The sequence below is a fragment of the Filicampus tigris genome, chromosome 5 (assembly GCF_054856515.1).
Source record: "Filicampus tigris isolate MCC_2025a chromosome 5, RoL_Ftig_1.0, whole genome shotgun sequence".
NCBI classification, from domain to species: domain Eukaryota; kingdom Metazoa; phylum Chordata; class Actinopteri; order Syngnathiformes; family Syngnathidae; genus Filicampus; species Filicampus tigris.
In genome coordinates, this window is record NC_141221.1 from 19,806,171 (window position 1) to 19,826,125 (window position 19,955).

General features: G+C 40.7%; 1 protein-coding gene across 2 annotated transcripts; it reads left to right on the forward strand.

Annotated features, from left to right (window-relative positions):
* The first annotated feature begins 1,955 nt into the window (after nt 1-1,955).
* On the forward strand, nt 1,956-19,942 carry piwil1 (piwi-like RNA-mediated gene silencing 1). 2 transcript variants are annotated; one of them, XM_086029820.1, is made up of 21 exons: nt 1,956-2,122; nt 2,565-2,673; nt 4,361-4,463; nt 5,991-6,119; nt 8,640-8,854; nt 8,941-9,062; nt 9,463-9,543; nt 9,824-10,021; nt 10,142-10,250; nt 11,199-11,322; nt 11,478-11,595; nt 15,289-15,403; nt 15,469-15,656; nt 15,741-15,813; nt 15,952-16,152; nt 17,137-17,240; nt 17,312-17,382; nt 17,463-17,616; nt 17,698-17,823; nt 17,932-18,079; nt 19,331-19,942. In XM_086029820.1, exons 2-21 carry the CDS (start codon nt 2,590-2,592, stop codon nt 19,445-19,447), a joined length of 2,580 nt encoding a protein of 859 aa, XP_085885946.1. In that variant the 5' UTR covers nt 1,956-2,122; nt 2,565-2,589; the 3' UTR covers nt 19,448-19,942. The 2 variants fall into 2 exon arrangements, with proteins under 2 accessions (XP_085885946.1, XP_085885945.1); XM_086029819.1 differs by lacking the exons at nt 1,956-2,122; nt 2,565-2,673 and having other exon boundaries at nt 4,266-4,463.
* Nucleotides 19,943-19,955: the final 13 nt, after the last annotated feature.

A 19,955-nucleotide genomic window follows, 5' to 3' on the forward strand; every position in this document is an offset into this window, starting at 1 on the left:
GCCGTGCGGAGGTGATGTTGGTCTTGAAGGAGGAATAGGAGGAAGATGGGTGGTCTTATTGGGGGCACGGCGGGATGGTGGGAGAGAGGAAGATAATTGGAGGAAGCAGCAATAACTAACCAGCTAGTCGACCACATTTGCCGCATTTTATGTGTCCCACGAAGGCAAATCATAATATGTCTTTTTCATGTTTCTTGCTAAAACATCACAATTGCAAACTGTATTCACTTTTGATAATTTTAATACATTGCCTTTTATTTTGAAATCTTCCTTTCAAAGTAGAGAAATATTGAAGAATTTTTTTTTTTAATTTATACTTTTTTCTGATTTTAGAGTTAGTTATCTATCAATTCGCTGTGTATAAAGTGTGTAATAATATGAGGCAATCATATATGGGCTCACAGTTACAATGGCCCTCCAAGGGAAAACATAATTATGATGTGACCCACAACAAAAATGAGTTTGACATCCCTGATGCATAGTATCAGAGCTGGGCATCGTCTAAGCGTCACAGAGTTCCCGTCTGCACACAGTATTTAAACGACCCATGTGGTCCCATGCAGTCCATCCCTCGTCGGCGACAGCCAATCGGCGTCGAGAACGTAATCTTCATGTAACACACATGCGCCGCACGAGCAGACAAACCGCCAAAGAAAGAAAGAATATCAAACAAAAACAACTCACACACACACACGCACACATGCACAGCGTGGTGATTGATGAAATAAAAACAATATGGGGCACATGCCATTGCGTCTATGGCATGGCAAGGTACACAATGTTTAATTTTTCATTTTTTCCTTACTCAGCCGTGTGTCAGGAGTGTGGAACCTGCGTGGGTCGTCGTACAGGTTAAGTCCGTTCTTGACGCCATTTGGATAACTTGGATCAACTGGCACCACGTGGGCCATGGGAACTCAGTGGCGGTTAGGCGATACCCAGCTCTGCATAGTATATTAAACAAATTATGAGACCTAAAATCACCGTCACCGCTCGTTGGTTAGGATTCAGGAATTCACCATGAGATAGGAGAAAAACAATGTTTGGCCTTCAGTCACGTGCACTGGGTGTGTCTCTATTGCATTTCCGGGCACAGTATGTCCCTGATTTGGGCCACTGTAGTGGTTACCTGTTCATCACTGGACTGTGTCAGTGGCATTGCATGTCTTGCCAGTTAGTAAACGTGTGATTATAGCAGGACCTGCAAATGCACCAATGCATATTGTATTCATCATTTTTGCAGTGGCTCTTGGTGTAATTTACCCTTGATTAGAAAAAAGTACTAGATGAAAATGTTGTGTTGTCCGTGCATTCTGGCTGTCCTCATTCAGCAGGTAAACACAAACAGAAGATGGGCCTCCTAGATGTGAATCTATTGTCACTCAGATTGCAGTCATTTAAGTCTTGCATTCATCTTCCTCAAAATGCCAAGTTCGATTTCAGATAGTGTGAACACTCTATAAAGCCAGTTATGAATAACTATAATAGGCTAAATGGAATAGTATCATTTTATTTATTCAACATGACTACTAAGGAAGGCAATCATCAACTGCCATTTCCTCCATGGAGCAAGATATAGCTGTACATTTGAACAAGTCTTATTAGTCTCACTAATTTTTTTACAAAATTTGTCAAATCCATTTTTATTACTACTACTACTAAGAATAATATTACTATTCAAGAAATAGTTTGTGAATTACATTAATATTATCATACTATAATATTAATAAAACATTCATAAAACATCCAGTTCAACACATGGAAGCCAGAGTTCCTGTTTGCGGCCGTGCTTTGCTGCCCCCAAGTGACATAAACTCAAACTGCACTTTCACATAGTTAAATGGATTACTGCGCTTAAAAAATAGTTCTAAAAACAATGCAGAAATAACCTTTTACAAGCCATCCACTAACATTCCATTTGAATGAATCCAGAATGACTGTATTTTTATTTGCGAAGACAGTCGTGATTAATGTGTTGAAAAGTCGTTTATTGTACTTTGCACGCGGAATGATTTTGTGAGTTAGTAGGCCAATTTGGCAAATGCGCCAGATCGATTAATGCAACTTGAAAGAAGGGGTCCTCAGAAATTTGTAATCGCCATACTGAATACATTTTTTCTGTGTAAGTATGCGAATCAAAATGTATATGATGTATCATAATTTTGAACATAACTTCTTCATTCTTGCTATGCGCAGCTAATTATAGCAAGATATCAACTTCGAAAAATAATTTGACCTATTGTCAATCAACGCAAATTCAAGTAAAAATGTATTGCGTGGCCTAATAAAACTGTCAGCTACTCATGAAATAGATATTAGATTAGATATTACATGTCCTCACTCGTTCTTGGCGTGGTATTGACTTAAATTAACTAAGGTTAGCAGAGTGAGCACATGGTACGGACGATCACAATCAGCAGGTGCTAATCTGGGCATCACAAACGACGGCTGGAAGGCTCGATCGACTAAATATCATTTTGATCGATACTCGTATTTGGCCATTTCGAAAAAGTGTGTGCCGTGGACTCCTATGCTGATGAAGAGTAACTTTTCATATTTTTAAGATATACTGAAGAGGATTGCGGGAAAATGGCCAGTCGCGAAAAAATGCCCACTCGAGCACGTTCCAGATCAAGAGGCAGGGCACGTGGCCAGGAACCGGCGGCCCCCGGGGTAAGTAAAGTTCAAATGTGGAGTAATTAGGGTGGTCCTAGAATTTGAATTTTGTGGGACCTCGGCTCTGCTGGCGTGATGCGAGTTATTTACTATCTCGTGTCCTGTATGCAATAGTAAACTTGGCATTTTGTTGTACTTTTCAAATATGTGGGGAATAGGGAGTTTAGCCAGGTTATCCCATTTATAAGGAGTTGGCAAATAATTTTTCATAGGGGCCATGTGAGAAAGTAGAGCGGTTGTCAAAGTCCATGCCAGCATTCTAATTTCAATTGATCTCCCAATTTAAAGCATTCAATTGTATTGTTTTAATAAGATACAATGTTAAATGATCATATGTGGTTTATTATATTTAGAAAATATATTCTGAGCATACATTAGAATCATATTTACAGTACATCATACAGTGGACCCTGCATGCTCTTGCGAATTCACCTATTTCCAGTTTTTATTTTCCACCAATTTTTTTGGGGGGGTTGGGTGGAGCCTACACCTATTGGCGGTATATGCAGTGGCCCTATTTTCAGAGGATAGGGACCGGAATTTGACTGTTTTAAAACAGTCTTCCCCAAAAATGCTGTTAAACCACCATTATGCTTCCTACATGATGGGGAGGCATGGGAAACACACAAAAAAAAATCCACAAATAGGTGAAGCCACGGGTGCTGAACTGCAAGTATCATGGGGTGTACTGTACATGTACAGTATACACACACAGGCACACACACACACACACACACATATATATATATATATATATATATATATATATATATATATATATATATATATATATTAGGGCTGTCACTTTAGCGCGCTATTCTCAGCGCTAATCCAACCCCATTTTGACGCCGTCAATTGTTTTGATCGCGTGATTAAGGTTTCCATAGCAACCAGCGGCTGCATTGATCAAGGCTGCTGGTCACCACGATCTATACATGTATATTAAAAAAAAATCTTTAGAGTAGAGGAGGTGTTACACCTGCTTCAAAATATTGACGATGAGGATGAATTGCTCGGCAGACGCATGCATGGCTGTGTCCCCCTTAGGGGTGGCCACCGAGATCCCGGAATCGAGTGGAATCGGTTCCATCATTACGGTTCACCCAGAAACGTTCAGATTTTAGAATGTCGGTCCTAAATTTCGATTCCTAGTTAGCCGCGCGGAAGAGCTATTAACGAAGTACGACCGATTAACAAAAAATATGTGTGCGTGCATGGCGCGCATCCTCAGGCTCCTGCCGCCGAAGCTGCGTAGCAATAGCACGTTAGCTCGTCCCCATTCGCGCTTGGCTCGCTTCGTCCCTGCCGGCAAGCGTGGGCAGCGACGGCGACTCTGAACGTGCGCTGGGCCTACCCACGGATTTCCACAGCTGCAGCGGCCGCTGGACACCGCGGTGGCAGCAGTCGCCCTTCCCGGGGTCGGTGATCCTGCCCGGGCCGGCCCGGCCGGCTGATTCGGATGCATCTGATTCGTCAAAATCAGATACAAAAAACATGTAATGAAAGTATTAATGTATTGCATATCTTTGCTATACTTGTATTGCACGTACCATTATCACAATGGCAATGTCTTGCGATATATTGTGCAGCACTAATGGAGAGCGACTCCAAACGTCACATGAATCGAGGACTGTGCAACTGTCATGGCAATTGTTCAACTTCTCATCCTCATTGCCCTTGCAAGAGTCTGTCACGAGAACCTGCACCAGAAGTTGCAGCAAAAGAAGAGAGTGGGATGGTTGGTCGAGGGAGGCAGAAGAAAAGTCTGGCACCTTTTTCTGAAGAAGGTAAGTTTTCATATGTCATGTTTCTATTACCGGCATAGTCTAATTGCTTGTTTCAAATCATTCAAGCCATGTCTGGCTGTTGAATTCAAATGTATGCTGAGCTCAGACTACACAAACGTAGTCCGATTTGGACCCGACAGACGCCACGGACAAACGTTCACTTGTTGTGACCTTTTTTTTTTTTTTTTTTTTATTCCTTTTTTTGAGTTGCGTTAAACAGTCCATCATTCCCTGACTAGCATGCTCAAGCTCAGTGCGCATATGCTCGTTGTTCCTGTGAAGCCAAGCTTCGGTTAATCATGCTGAACCTAATTGTGTACCCTGGTCCTGCATGCCCACAAACCGTTTCCCTGTTGTTTGGATTGAATCTTTTTGTCCCGCCTCCCCTAAAACCTGCCTTCAGACTGTATGTCTCTCTCTCTCTCTCTCTCTCTCTCTCTCTCTCTCTCTCTCTCTCTCTCTCTCTCTCTCTCTCTCTCTCTCTCTCTCTCTCTCTCTCTCTCTCTCTCTCTCTCTCTACATACACTAACAATAAAGATCTCTTAATGAAGACAATGAAATCTTTAAACACTCAGCAGCAATAACCTATGACACACCTAAGTATTCAAGTTAAACACAAGTTGTCATTACAGTACATGTATACACTTTTTGTGATATAAAAAGATACATACAATAACAGTTACAATTATTGCTAACTATTAAAACTCTTTTTATAATGAAAAAATACAGTAACTTTAAAAAGTTTTCATGAAATTGTATACACTTTTTAGGCATTGAAATCTTTGAATGTTCAACAGCATTTTGTAACGAATTGGGTTAGTTGTGTTGTGGTCGGATTTGTGTGTTGCTGAGTTGTGATGTTTCCGAGGTTCATGAATGCACCGTACGGCAAGCGAGTGAGGCAGCGGAGAAAGAAGAGCGCGAGCAGTTGTACTTGGATGAATAAAAACGTGATTATTAAACTACGTCTGACGGCGTGTTCCTGGATGACGCTACAATATGATAAATCTCGCTGTTTAAGTTGAACGTTTTTGGTTCCTCGTCTAAGGAACATTCACAGTCGGATGATGCCGTGCGTGTTAGACGTGCTACAGTATCTGCAACAGAGCCGCCAATCTCATGTAGCAATGTCAGCACACAACTTTGGGACTCCTCCACGTACCTTTCCCAATATATATATACATGAGAGGACCTTAAAAAATAATCCCCACAGTGGCAGTATAAAAAAAGTCCACTGTTGCACAGGGAAAACTGTTCCAATATTAAAAGGAGACACATCCTCTGTTGTACATTATCTTGGAGCCGAAGAGGGTATATATTTATTTTTTTAAATCGCATGCTGACTCGCAATAATATTGAGGGAAAATAAAATCACAATTATTTTCTGAAATTATTCAGCCCTTGTGACCATCGTAAAAAAAAAGTTGTGTTGTCTGAACTCTGCATTAATAAGTCGTTAATTCTTGAGAAATATGCTGACAGCTGTGTTGTATGTGCTTTTGTTTACCTTGTCAATTTATATTGTAGCTGCTCTGGAGATCTCAGCTGGATTTCATCAGGTGAAGATAGGAGAGAGAGGTGGACGCAGAAGAGATTTCCATGATGCCGGCATTAACACCAGGCAGACGATGGAGCATGTCCAAGCTTCAAAGTCTGGTATGTCACTATTTTTAAAGCTCACCAATGTTCTATTTCATTATTGATATTTTGACTGCAGACTACTTCACATACAGTAGTATTTCTCCGTGGCTGGCCAGAAGGATACTGAATGTGTATTTGAACTTGAAATCCTGTCTTTGCTTAAAAGTTTGTCTTGTCAAACTTGGAATCCTTTCTAGGCTAGGCATGTGGACTTGCGTCTAGCTATCAAATTCTGTTGCTGAGATGGGACGCTCCTCCATATTTGAAACAATGTTATTCCCTCGGCTGCTGCCACAGAGTCATGTGATTGAATCCTGCCTGCTGATTTGCAGAATGAAGACTTAACACTCAAACTCTTCCTTTGCCATTTATGCACACTGATTCGCTGAATGAGTATTTTATCACTTCCTAATTTGGAGCCAATCAAGGGACCTGTTAGTTTTTGAACACGTCAATTTTTGAGACAGTGTTACTGTAATTAGGGCTGAATTATTAATTGCATTCGCAATATAATCGCGATTTCTGAAAACGCGATTATGTAATCGTGAATGCTGCGGTTTAAATGGTCATTACTTTATTGACAGAAGAGGGGGATTCACCGAACGCTAAGCTAACGCTGCCGCAGTTACAGCATGTTTGATCCTTTTCACCTTGCATGGTTTAAAACTACCCTCATGTGGGAAAAAGGCTCACAGTGTATGTCTTGTAAGGCTGAACGATTTATCGTTTTGGGACCGACATCGCGATCTCGGACAATGCGATTTCAAAATTGCCAAAGGGAACTTATCCCCCTCGCTCACCATTAGCGGCATGCTACTGTGGGCAGGTCCAGCGCCGAACTGGTTGGCTACGTACGCTGTCGTCCGTACTCCCAGAAGTCATTTCGTTCGCAGCTGCTTGAATGCTAAGCGCTAAGTAGCAGCACGGTTTTTATTTATACTATATGTAAGTCCATCCAAAGCAACAAGGAGCTGCGCATCATCTCCTCCGTTGTGACAAATAGACGACCCCACTAGCAAGTAGTGTTTTCACCGCGGAGGAGAATGAGGGCTTGCTAACTGTGCTAATGACGCACCGACGTCGGTTTTGTCAAGCTCAAACCATTTACAGACTACGGACGACGTGGTATTGTGCCTTGCTATTATTCCCCGCTGGACACTCCTCCATACTTGAAACGAAGCGGCTGCAGTGCGGATGCCCACTGATTCGGCGAATGATTATCACTTCCTCCTCCTCTGCCGTCAATGCACCCCGATTCACCGAATGAGGATTTCAGCATTTCCTCATACTTTGCGGCCATCGACTGACTTGTTATGCTTTTCGAGGCAGTATTAATACTCCATCCATCCATCCGTTTTAGACAACAGAACTGACAAAGCAAGCAATATTGCCACGCTTGTCTCCCTCCCACGACGTAGACCGCCGAGAGTGAAAAAATAACAAGCCGAGCCCCAAAAGGGGACAGGCCAATTCGTCGTAAATCTAATCACAAAAAAAGCCCTTAAATCACTCCAGAGTCTTTTGGGGGGGAGGGGGGGGCATTTTAGTTCTGATGTCATTTTTACATGCAAACCTATCATATAAGTGCCAATGTTAAGATCATCCAAGTGTCACTTTAATTTCTATTTCTATTCCTTGACTAAAAAATCGGCACACATGGGTTGCTAGATGAAAATCCCAGAGCCCTTGAAGTAATAGTTTGAATAATTAAAAAAAACTAGACTCACCGACGGGTATGCACCACAGTTGTTCCACTAACCACTAACCGGTCCTCTGATTACTTGATACTCGACCTACGCTGTTTTGACTACGATGCCTGAGTCTCGTCCGCCATTTTGTCTGCAGCCCCATAGTGTCTGTGTGTATAAAAGAAAGCAGGATCTTCTACCAATGCTGCTCCAGCCAAGAGGAAAGCCATTTCGATGGAAATGAAGCTGGATATCATCAAAAGGTCGGAGAAATACAAGACTCCGACGAAGTTTATTTAAAGATTTAGGGAGTATTAAAGCGTTGATTCTGATTTACGTGGAAATGCGGGTTATGGCGCCAGCGTAGGAACGGCACCCATTCGTAACCCATGGAGCGTCTATATAGGGACTCCACACCAAAAATTTAGAACTGAAGAAGCCTTTTGGATTAAACGGGAAACGTTAACAAACAAGAACAGCCCAGTTGCTTTACTCAATTTTTGTGGATTACCATGACCTGGATGACTGAGAATCTACTTTGTACCCAGACAAACCTACCTGGCCAAGGCGCACACAGCAGGAACAGCACACACTCCAAATCAAGGCATACACCAGGGACAGTACAGGATAACTGACGTAATAATCATGTGACACAACGAAATTCGTTGCCAACACTTAGCGATTTGTTGTTGCAGCCCAAATATCAAGGTTTAACAACATGTTCCGCATGTTTATCTTCTTACCTGTAATCTTTATCTGTAGTCTTTCTGAAATGAGAGCTACTGCGTGATGGACTTTCTCTATGGCTTTATAAAGTATCCGTCGGTGTGCATATTGACTTTTCCAGGAACAAGTGGCTCTGCTATTCAGTTGTCAGCCAACTTCTTCCGCATCCTATCCCGCCCTCAGTGGGTTCTGTACCAATACCATGTGGACTTCAATCCACCAATGGAGTCGCGTCGCCTTAGATCAGCCCTCCTATTCCAACATGACCAAGTCCTGGGCTCCGCTCACTGCTTTGATGGAGCAATGCTGTTTCTGCCTCAGAGACTTCATAACAAGGTAATGGCTGAGACTCATTGTCCTTGACATAATAAATGGAACAGTATTGACAAATTTGTTGCACACAATGCATGCCATCTGTTCAGGTGACTACATTTCATAGTAAAACGAGGAATGGAGAGGATGTGCAGATAACGGTGGTCCTGACAAATGAACTGCCTCCAACATCACCAGTGTGCCTGCAGTTTTACAACATTATTTTCAAAAGGTCAGCTTTCCATTTTCTGTATGGTGTAACAAATGTCATGCAAGGCAGAAACATTTTTAATTTTAATCAAAGTGCCCGAATTACTTGAAGATTCGTTAAACCTCTACGCAGCTGACCAAGTTCTGAGTCTTCTAATACAAACAAAATATGCAGTTTTAGTATGTTTAAAAAAAAAAAAATCGAGTGATGGCCGCATCATGTTTACGCACTACGTCATGCAGCGCAGGCTTGGCGTGTGATGTTTTTAAAGTGACAGTAACCACACCATTGTTGTATTTGAAGCGTCCTTATAAGTCCAGTTTTGTTTATATCGGACTGATAAATGTGCCGTTATTTTCCCCTCAGTATCTGTCCCATAGTTAGTGTCCATCGCTAATTCCTTTGTATTTTTCTTCTACAGGATTTTGAGAATACTTGGCATGCAACAGATTGGACGTAATTATTACAATGCCAAAGATCCACTCAACATTCCGCAGCACAGGTATACGTTGCTTTGCTTCTAAAACACTATTAAAAGCCTTTTGCAGAGGTATGTAAATTTAACATGTTTTTCTAGCATTGGGTTCTCCTGAATACTCCTTTTCTGGGTTATAAAAGTGAATATGAAAACTCCTTTTCTGGGTTATAAAAGTGGAGGGAATTCAGAAGTGTTTTATATTAGATATCTTACCAAATATCTGATATGAACATGATTCGGGACCTGATGAGCTCATAAGAGTCACTTAACTTTAACAAATGGACTTGAATGATTCAACCCACAGATTGACAATATGGCCAGGCTATACCACAGCCATCTTGCAGTTTGAGTCATCCATCATGCTGTGCACTGATGTGAGCCACAAGGTGTTGCGGAGTGAGACTGTTCTCAACTTTATGGAGAACCTGAGGCAGAAGTGTGGACCACAAAACTTTAGTGATATCTGTGCCAAGGAGCTTGTAGGAGTCATTGTTCTCACTAAGTAAGAAGCGCATTATTTTACGAAACACATGGTATTCTACATGATCAGCCACGTCAGCATGAATGAAATGCACTGCTCAATTGACTGACTATTCTTTTTCTACCCGTCTGTCATTGTTAGATACAACAACAAAACCTACAGGATTGACGACATTGCTTGGGATCAAACGCCGTGCAACACATTCAAGAGAGGGGACACAGACATCTCCTTCAAGGACTACTACAAAAACGTAATATAAACTATTTATGTGAATGCTCTGACTCGTGAAAATGAGGAAAATTAACCATCATTAGGGATGTGCCAAAATGAAAATTCTTCACTGAAACCGAATGTTTGTAAACCAAGGTCAAAACTCCCCCCAAAAATTCTACACTCTAAAAACAGTTGGGTTAAAAATGACACAATTTTGGGTCAAAAATGGACTGATCCACTATTTGGCTCAATTGGACCCACTTTCTTGCATTGTTTTGTACAAAACAGTCTAATTTTGGGGTTTGTTTTGAAGAAAACTCCCTGTTTTTGCAGAAAGGTATGGAGCACCAGTTGGGCATCAATGGTAGCGCTCTAGAGTGGTTTAGATCCTATTTAGCTGGCAGGACTTTTTGTGTTAGCCTAAGTTGCTCTGAGTCCCGCTCTGCCCCTCTGTCATATGGTGTTCCACACGATTCTATTTTGGGACCTTTGCTGCTTTCATTGTATTTGCTGCCCCTGGGTTCCATCCTTTGAAAACATATTTCCTTCCACCGCTATGCGGATGACTGTCAAATCTATGTCCCGCAGAGCAAAAAAAGTGCTGAGGTCTAAGCGGCGCCTCAGAGCCTTTTCTGTTGCCGGTCCTTCCCTCTGGAATGACCTTCCATTAGATGTTCGGCAAGTCCCTTCTGTGTCCATTTTTAAAACTCATTTGAAGACACATTTTTATTCTTTGACTTTTGACCAGATGTGAGATTGACGCTTTTCTGCTGTTTTCCGGTCTCTGCTGTAAATGTTTTAGTATCACTGCTTTGTGTTTTAATTCATTACTGTCACTGTCATTGTTGTTTTATTATTGCTATTTTGTTAATGTAAAGTGATTTGTTACAACTGCGGCTGTTATGAAATGCGCTATATAAATAAAGTTGTATTTTATTGTATTGCATCTTGTTTGTTTATTTCATTCTTTTTGAATTGTTTACAGCAATACGGCCTGGAAATCACTGACAGCAGACAAGTTCTCCTGGTCAGCCACGTGAAGAGGGTTGCTCAAGGTCAAACTCCTGCTGGACCAGCTTTGCTCATCCCAGAACTGTGCTACCTTACAGGTACTCACTATTTGTAAACATCTCTCTGGGACTTAGTCGACACTATTTCCAAATTCAATCCTAGAATTCTTGTGTAGTAACTGTTGAGAGAAGACAATTATTTAAATTGTTCACAAAGTACTTGTGACAAGCAGAAATTAAACTCCTTTGTCAAGGATTGACTGACAAGATGCGGGCAGACTACACAATCATGAAGGACCTCAGTATGCACACCAAACTGGTCCCCGAACAGAGGGTCGGACGCCTTCTCAGATTTTCTGCCACCATAAACAAGTAAGTGTCCACTATTGTCCCACTTGAGATCTGGTTGTTAATATTACAGATGGGTCAGTACTAGGGCTGGGCGATATGACTGAAAAGTATATCACGATATAAATGTTTCATATTGGTCGATATCGATGTGTATTGAATTTTCTTTTCTTTTCTTTTTTTTTAAACTATTGAAAATAATGACCCGAAGAAAAATACATTTAGGTTATTCTATTTTAACATAATTTTTAATAAGAGGTCAATGTAACTATGAAAGAGTGAAATAAAGTGGTCGATATAAAGATAGAATAAACTCCATTTTAAACAATGTGCTTAGAAGGGCTGAGAGATGTCAGTCAATATTGATAATCATTGATTTAGTTTTAAACCTTTTCTGTAAATTACAGTTGACTGATTCGTGTACATCGTTATGTAGTGTAATGTGCAGTTTGTCCTCCACCAGTGCATTATAAATGCTTATTTGCATTAGGTCCACCCCAAAGCAGTTTTTGACACACACATATTTGTCTTCATTCAATGTTCATCCAATGTAAGGGAAGGAATACTCCCTTGCACTGCACACATTATCGTTGACCCACCGTCTTAGGACTACTTTACCTTTTTAGCGGACTCATTATTGCCATAGTCCATTCATAGTTTACTTGCTTGATTTTACCTTAAGTGCGATGCCGGTGTCGGATAAGGCCAACTACTGCTAGCATGTCAAAGACAAGAACTTCTCTACTTGTACACCATGGCTCCATCCACAGGTTTTTAATAGGGTTATTATGCATAATATAATTTCATTGTAAGAGTTGTATGGAGTCGAGTGGTCATTTATTTGAGAGAAGTTACGGCGCTCGCTCGCTGGACGCCAGCACAGCGCACGGGAGAGTTGGGCATTGTTTGAATTTGGACGATTCCGGTTCCGATTCCGGTTCTTTGATTGTATTCCGGTTCCTAATGATTCTCGATTCTTTACAACAACAAAAAAAGGAGTTATTTTTGGACAAATCACATGAACATATCTGTTCTTCAATTTAATGAACTTTTTACTATTGGTACATTTTAATAATTTTTGCATTATTATTTAGTATTATTTTTCACAAGAGCTTTTATTCTTGTGAAGTTCAAGACAATACAATAATGCAGCTGTTACTGAAAGCATGCTACTGAGCACCAATTGATTAGCTAACATTGTCTTGCTTTAGAAAGAAAATATATATGACAAACACAACGCTGCATTGTAAGGGCAAGCAAGGAACGTCTAATCTAATATCTAATCCAAGCAGTCTATGTAACCAAATGATGTATCTGTATGTACATTATTTACGTATATGCTGTAGCTGCGTATGCTATAAGCTAAATGTTATCTGGATATGTGCATTGGTCTGTTGAACTTGTTGGCTCAATGTTGCCATTAGACATACGTAGCCGTTTCTGACTTTTGGGTCATAAGCTGCATCGCGTCAGTTCTATGACTCGGCGTCAGCCAAATGAGCCAGCCGGGCCGGCCCAGCCCATGGGAGGATATCTGGCTATTACCACCATTATTTCAATGTATCGAGTTTTTGAAACGCAACCCGATACCACTCACCAATACCAAGGTGCCCTCCTGTGACCGTTTTACTCTTCAGGAACTAAATGGCATGTAAGGCTGTATCCATGTCAATCCACACATATGCCCATTAAGATGCAATTTCTGTATGGAGGTCCTGTCATGTCTTTCATTGCTCCTTGGCAGTGCTAGCCGCTAAGCTACCTTGCTTGCTGGGCAGCAGCGGGGACTTTATTAATATCTTATGTAAGTCCGTGCGCAGCAGCAGCAAGGAGCTGCGTGATGCTGATCCTTTCTGCCATGGTGACGAATAAATTACCCTACTAAAAGTAGCGCTCTCACCAAGGAGGGGAACGGGGAGTCGCTCAGCATGCTACAGTAATTGCAGAGTCGGGAAAGACACAAAATAAGTGCTTAGGTGTACAGTAGACTTTTCACAGAAGGCTGGCTAGAACCCCGTTTTGTCCGGAGAACCAGCAGCTATGAACAGAAAATGTGTATTACAATTAATATGTATCTAAACATAAAATAAGATGATGGCTACGTTAGCAATTTAGCACACGCTCGAATACCGGAAGATGCTAACGGGTGACATCAGCCATTACGAAGAGATTGTGTCAAAAATATAAATACTTATAGTATCAGCAATGTTATTTGCTTATGTTTGTATTATTTTGTACCACAGAGTACTGAGTTTTGAGATCTACACTGTAATAGGTCACAAAATTATTTTTTTATTTTTATTGAATTCAGCTTTGCAAAGGACATTTTTAAATTTGTTCAATAGAGCAGCATGTTTACATGAAAATGCACATTTTGAATGACAAGAAGCAGAGAAGAATGAATACTTTCTGACCCTTTTTAACAGGAAATACTTATCATTTTACATTCAAATAACCCAGTCAGAAATATTTCCATTATGATTTTTACTAGGGGTGGGAACTATATTCGTTTTTTCGATGCATCGTTCGTTTTATTAAAACGATTCTGCCTTGATTCAGAGTTATTAATAATCAATGTTTAAAGCATAAAAATTCTGTCTTCGGGCAGAAGGCGGGGTACACCCTGAACTGGTTGCCAGCCAATTGCAGGGCAAATTGGATTATCATTTAAAAGAAAATATACTACACCAGGTGCTGTATTAGATTAAATAAAAGCAGCGTTCATTGCTAAGTTAGACAGTAATGTCAATCAGACTATGCATATTGCACTTAAAGTATTAAAATACGGGTTACGCTAAATCAGATTAAGTTTAAATATGTTGTAATATTTTTTTGTTAAAGGGATAAGTTACCGACATTTGTTACAACAAATGCTGCCATTGGCACTTTTTGAAATGTGTTGACACACGTAAACAAGGTTGCCTTGCTACTTTAATAAAAGTCAAAGAGTGAACTATAAATTCTTACACTTTCTTGAGTTATGCAATTATTAAAAAAAAAAAAAAAAGGTACCAGTGTTTTAGATTAACCATAAAATGTAAGCCATTTTAGTGATGCATCGGAATCGAATCGAATCGTAGCAATCGGAATCGGATTGAATCGTGGGCCTCTGAATCGGACTCGGATGGAATCGTGAGGTACCCATAGATTCCCACTCCTAATTTTTACACTCACCATTACTGTCAGTACCAAAATATTCAATCAATACCATGATATGAATTTCAGGCCATATTGCTATGGCCTCAGTCGTGTTTGAAGCAGTTAAGTGTCTCGCAAAAATATGGGTAAAATATTTACATATTTTTTATGTACAAAAAACATGTACATTATTGCAAAATTTAAAACATGTTTTGGTTTAAAAATGTGTATTTACTACATTTATATACTATGATACATAATTGCATATTTATACATGATGGCAAGTAGTACAGTAGGCCTTACTCGAGCCCTTTTAAAAACCTTGAAAAAGGACAGCCTCCCTCACAAAACCTCTTTCGTGTACTTGCATTATTAAAGTAATAGTTTTTATGTATTGGATGGTGTGATGTCATTTTCTGTCATATTTGTAAATTTATGTTGTAAATGTACCGAAGCTTCATTTGAAGAAAATCGCAAATAGAATCGAAATTGTAATATTTGTCAGAAAAATTGCAAGACAATTTTTTCCTAAAATCGGTCAGCCCTAGTGGTCATTCTAGCTTTCACATGACTTCACAGGGATACTGAAGCACAGGGAGAGTTGCACAAGTGGGGACTCCAATTCGACAAGCAACTCCTGAACCTGACTGGCAGAGTCCTCCCACCGGAGAGGATTTTCCAGGAATCAAGATCGGTATAAATGCATCAGAGTATTTTTTCTATCCAGTTCAAATCGATGTTGACAGATTTCTCCCTTAGTATGGTTACAACCCCCGGACAGCTGAGTGGGCGAAGGAGATGCGTGGGTTGCCTGTGATTTACTCTCCTCCTCTGCAAAACTGGCTGCTGCTTTACACTCGACGGAACAACAGGGAAGCTCAAAGCCTCCTGGAGACTCTGTACAAAGTTGCAGCCCCACTTAAGATCTCCTTACAGAAAGCTGTTATGTGAGGGCCATTGAAAGTCTAGAATGACCCATGTACTTTAAATCCAGCCTTTGTCGTTGAACTGTCAGGCTTCCTCCTCTTTAGGATTGAGTATGAAGATCATCAGGAGTCTCTGCTGAGAGCCCTGCAGCACAACGTCAGAGCTGAGACACAGATGGTTGGTGTCAAAATGTTCTATAGTCATTGTACACGATTGATTTACATTTAATTCAGTGTGTTGTTGCTGTCAGTGGGATAAATGTTTTCAAATGTGTCGAAAGGATGACTAAAGCAAAAGTCTTGCACTTGTTTGCAGGTGGTGGTGGTCCTCACCAGCAACAGGAAGGACAAATATGACAGCGTTAAGAAATACCTCTGTGTGGATTGCCCCACCCCCAGCCAGTGTGTTGTGACCCGTACCATCAGCCGACCTCAAGCCCTCATGACTATTGCGACCAAGATCGTGCTGCAGATGGCCTGCAAAATTGGAGGAGAGCTATGGAGTGTGGAAATACCTGTAAGTCAAAGGCATGGCTACTACAAGATATGCAAGAAATGTGTCCAGGGTTCCCCTGTCTGCAAAAGCATTGCCTAATCATGGGACATTAGTCTTGTTTTTCTGCTTGTTTAAGCAGCCTGTGATGGAAAAAAATATTTAGATTGCCCAATTTCTTTCATCTTGTATTGAAGTGCAAGGCTCTCTGAAGCGTTCCCTCTGTAGTAGAGGGGTTAAGCCCCCAAAATAGGCCTTTGACTTTGTCATGATGCAAAGGACTCCTTTGGTATGGGAGTACCTTAGGGTCATGCAAAAAAATATCTTAAGACACAAGTGAGATCATAATTTGTATCAGAAACAAACATCTTTTAGAGGAAAAAAGTTGTTTTAAAAAAAGAAAATTGATGCCTATTTGCAGTTCATCCCTCACATATTCGCTGCTTGTGTGTGTTTTGGGTTGGTTCCAGTTTTTCATCTACTGTCCACACATACAGTATATCGTCGCTGTCCTGTGAAAACCATTTATCTCCATTTAAAAAAAAAAAAAAAAACTTATTTTTACATGAATGCTGTTTCCACATTACAGACATCGCATTGTGAAAATGAAAAGTGTCCAAAATTGGAGATGCGTGTTTTTCGCAGGAGAGAGACGATATATCACATCTGATTTATATCTACATACAAAAGAGGCCAACATGTAGCATTAAAAACAGTGAGATGAATACCATTATTAGCAAAGCAATCTTCCAATACAGTCTCTAAAACTCTACACTACAATATATCAGTTCTAAATCCATATAAAAACTTCAAATCACATGGTACTCACCAGAGATGCTAATGCAGAGCCACCTATGCCTCGGCACGTCTTGTTCAAGCATGAAATGTTGGTTTTGTTTTTCACAATCAATAAAACCACAGTGCTTTGAGAGTCATACAGACTTACATACAGAATACAAAGAGAAGACAAAACCAATAATATAATCCAGTAACGCTTGTTGTGTGCAGTTGAAGCAGCTGATGATTGTGGGTATAGATTGCTACCATGATACTTCTGCTGGGAAAAGGTCCATTGGTGCTCTGGTGGCCAGCCTCAATCAGAACATGAGCAGGTTTGGAAGTAGAACCAAGACAATGCATAGCTACGACCGTGCTACTATGTGTAACATTTGTTTTTGTGAAGATGGTACTCGAAGGTCAAACTGCAAAGCAGAGGCCAGGAAATTATGGATGGACTGAAGATGGCCTTTGCTGGCAAGTTAAAAACCAAATACTGTACCATATGCAAAATTATTGAATGTTCGTGGTACTATCAGCAAAAATGTGCTTTGCAGGTGCGCTCAAAAACTACTACAAATTCAACAAATGCTTTCCGTCCCGCATCATCGTGTACCGCGACGGAGTCGGGGACGGCCAGCTGCACAGTGTGGTCAACTACGAGGTGGCCCAGATCATCGACTCAATCAAGTCCATGGGCCAAGACTACATGTGAGTGTTCCTCTCGGTGACACCTGAGTGAACGTGGCACTTTTGACTGAACCTTTTTAAGCTGCCTCACCATGTGGCCAGGCCCAAGATGAGCGTGGTGGTTGTGAAAAAGCGCATTAACTGCAGGCTCTTTGAGCACAGCAGCGGAAAGATCTTAAACCCACCGCCAGGGACAGTCGTTGATACTGAGGTCACTCGTCCGGAGTGGTACGCTTATTCCACATTAACAATAATAATGGTTTTAAGAAATGTTATGTTATGTTTAAAAAATGGTTTCTTTCGGAGAACCGAAAATGACTTTAACCCATTTGCCAGGTATGATTTCTACATTGTGAGCCAGGCAGTCAACTTTGGAAGTGTCTCTCCAACCCACTACAATGTGGTGTATGACACCAGTGGCCTGAAACCTGATCATATGCAGCGGCTCACCTACAAGCTGTGCCACATGTACTACAACTGGCAGGTAAGTTACCTTCTTTTTGAACTTGTAAAACCTTAACGACAAATACAAACCCCAATTCCAAAGGTTGAGACGTTTAAAATAGGGCAGGGCGACATATCGTTATCATGAACTTTTAAGATATTAACATCCAAATGAGGACGATATCCGTCACGTGACCTTGCCACGTTTGTGTTGCATGTAGAGCTCAGTCCAAGCAACCATATTCCTCCTTCAGGGAGAGAAAGAGAGAGAGACACATTCCAGGTTGTTGTTTTTTATGCGTAAAGCATTTTTTAATTTAAATGTTTCTTTGTATTTGTTTCTGAAGCAGGATGTATTTGTTTGATAGGAACATTTCTTTTGGCAAAACAAAAGCATGAGTTTGTGAATGTTTTGTTTTTGCAAAGCGCATTGAGTTTGTGATTTGCTGGGTGTCATGTTTTGTGCGTTTGGGAGGTTTTGGCATGATTTTAAATAAATAATAGTTATTAAAGATCGATCTATTCAAGTGCCACCCCATTGTAATATTGCAAAGCTTTTCCATAGACAACCAGATTGAAATCAGATGTGACATGATTGACCCAAACTGCCTTTTTTTCCACGGGTAAATTAGACAATAACACCCTCTCAGCCATTCAGGCTTAAGGTAATTAAAGGTAATTAAAAATCCATCTGCGTGACACCTTTCTTTGCAAACATCCCATTTTGTAACAATTGAGAACCGGCTAATAAAGTGAGGCCGCCAATATGTAGTTTGCGGCACATCTTGGCGAATGATGCATGATTGAAAACAAGAAAGGGAGAGATGAACACAAACTTTGTCGTCTTCTCTTCTCCTGCCTTGACACCTGGTGTAGAAAGTAAGTACTGCAGTACAGTGCAGGCAAAGGACACGGGCAGTGTTAAAGGTTCATTAAAGCCAACTAAACTAAACTCAAAAAATGAATGGCCTTTTTTGATTATTAATCGTGGACACCCCTGATATAAACAATGCCAACTTTTTTTGACCCTGCCCCCGAAAAGAATCAGAGTCAAGAATCATTTGGAATCGGAATCGAAACAAGGGACTGTAGCCGGAAACAACTTTATTTGAATTGGGGTTTGTAATAAACGAGAGAGTACTGGGCTCTGTTTGTAGCATTCAAAATATTTTCCAGAAATGTTAATGATGTCAAGCATTCCTACCTCAACCCTCCTGACAGTTTCCATTATGAAGTATACCTATTTGCTTTCTTTGGGATGTCCGTATGAACTATTTGCTATTGTTTTTAGGGGATCATTGCAGTCCCTGCCCCATGCCAGTATGCCCACAAGTTGGCCTTCCTTGTTGGTCAAAGCATCCACAGGGAGCCCAACATGGAGCTGGATGACCTCCTCTTTTACCTGTAGGGAGGAAGCTTGCCTCTTTGGCTGTTTGCTCATACATTGTGCAAACTAGTTAATTGCATGCCGTTTGTAACCTTGAGGCCCTTGTCTGGGCCGTTGAAAACGGAAGACCTCGTGTACTTGTCTCTTATTCTTTTTTGTTTTTTACTTGGGCTATTTCCAAGAAAGAATATGTTCATAGCTTGAACAAAAAACAAAAGGCATCTTTTGGGATATCTGGATTTTACACTTTTGTGCCAAAGTGTTTGACTTTGTTCCACACCTAACTCACTCAAGCTTACCTTTGCAAACCTAGAGGTGGATGGCCTATTATTTGTTGATGAAGGATGCCTGTTCAGCTGTTAAGTTTATGTATCTTGACTGTGGATTGCCTTGAAGTTTTGCTTACGATATGCCTGCTTAAAGTGTTTTTCTTTTTGAAGAACCTTGAATTGTACAGATGCCATCTTGAAAAGTTTTGTTAGTGTTGTCTGAACGCATAAAAGTTGGGAGGAGAAATGTGTCAGTTCTT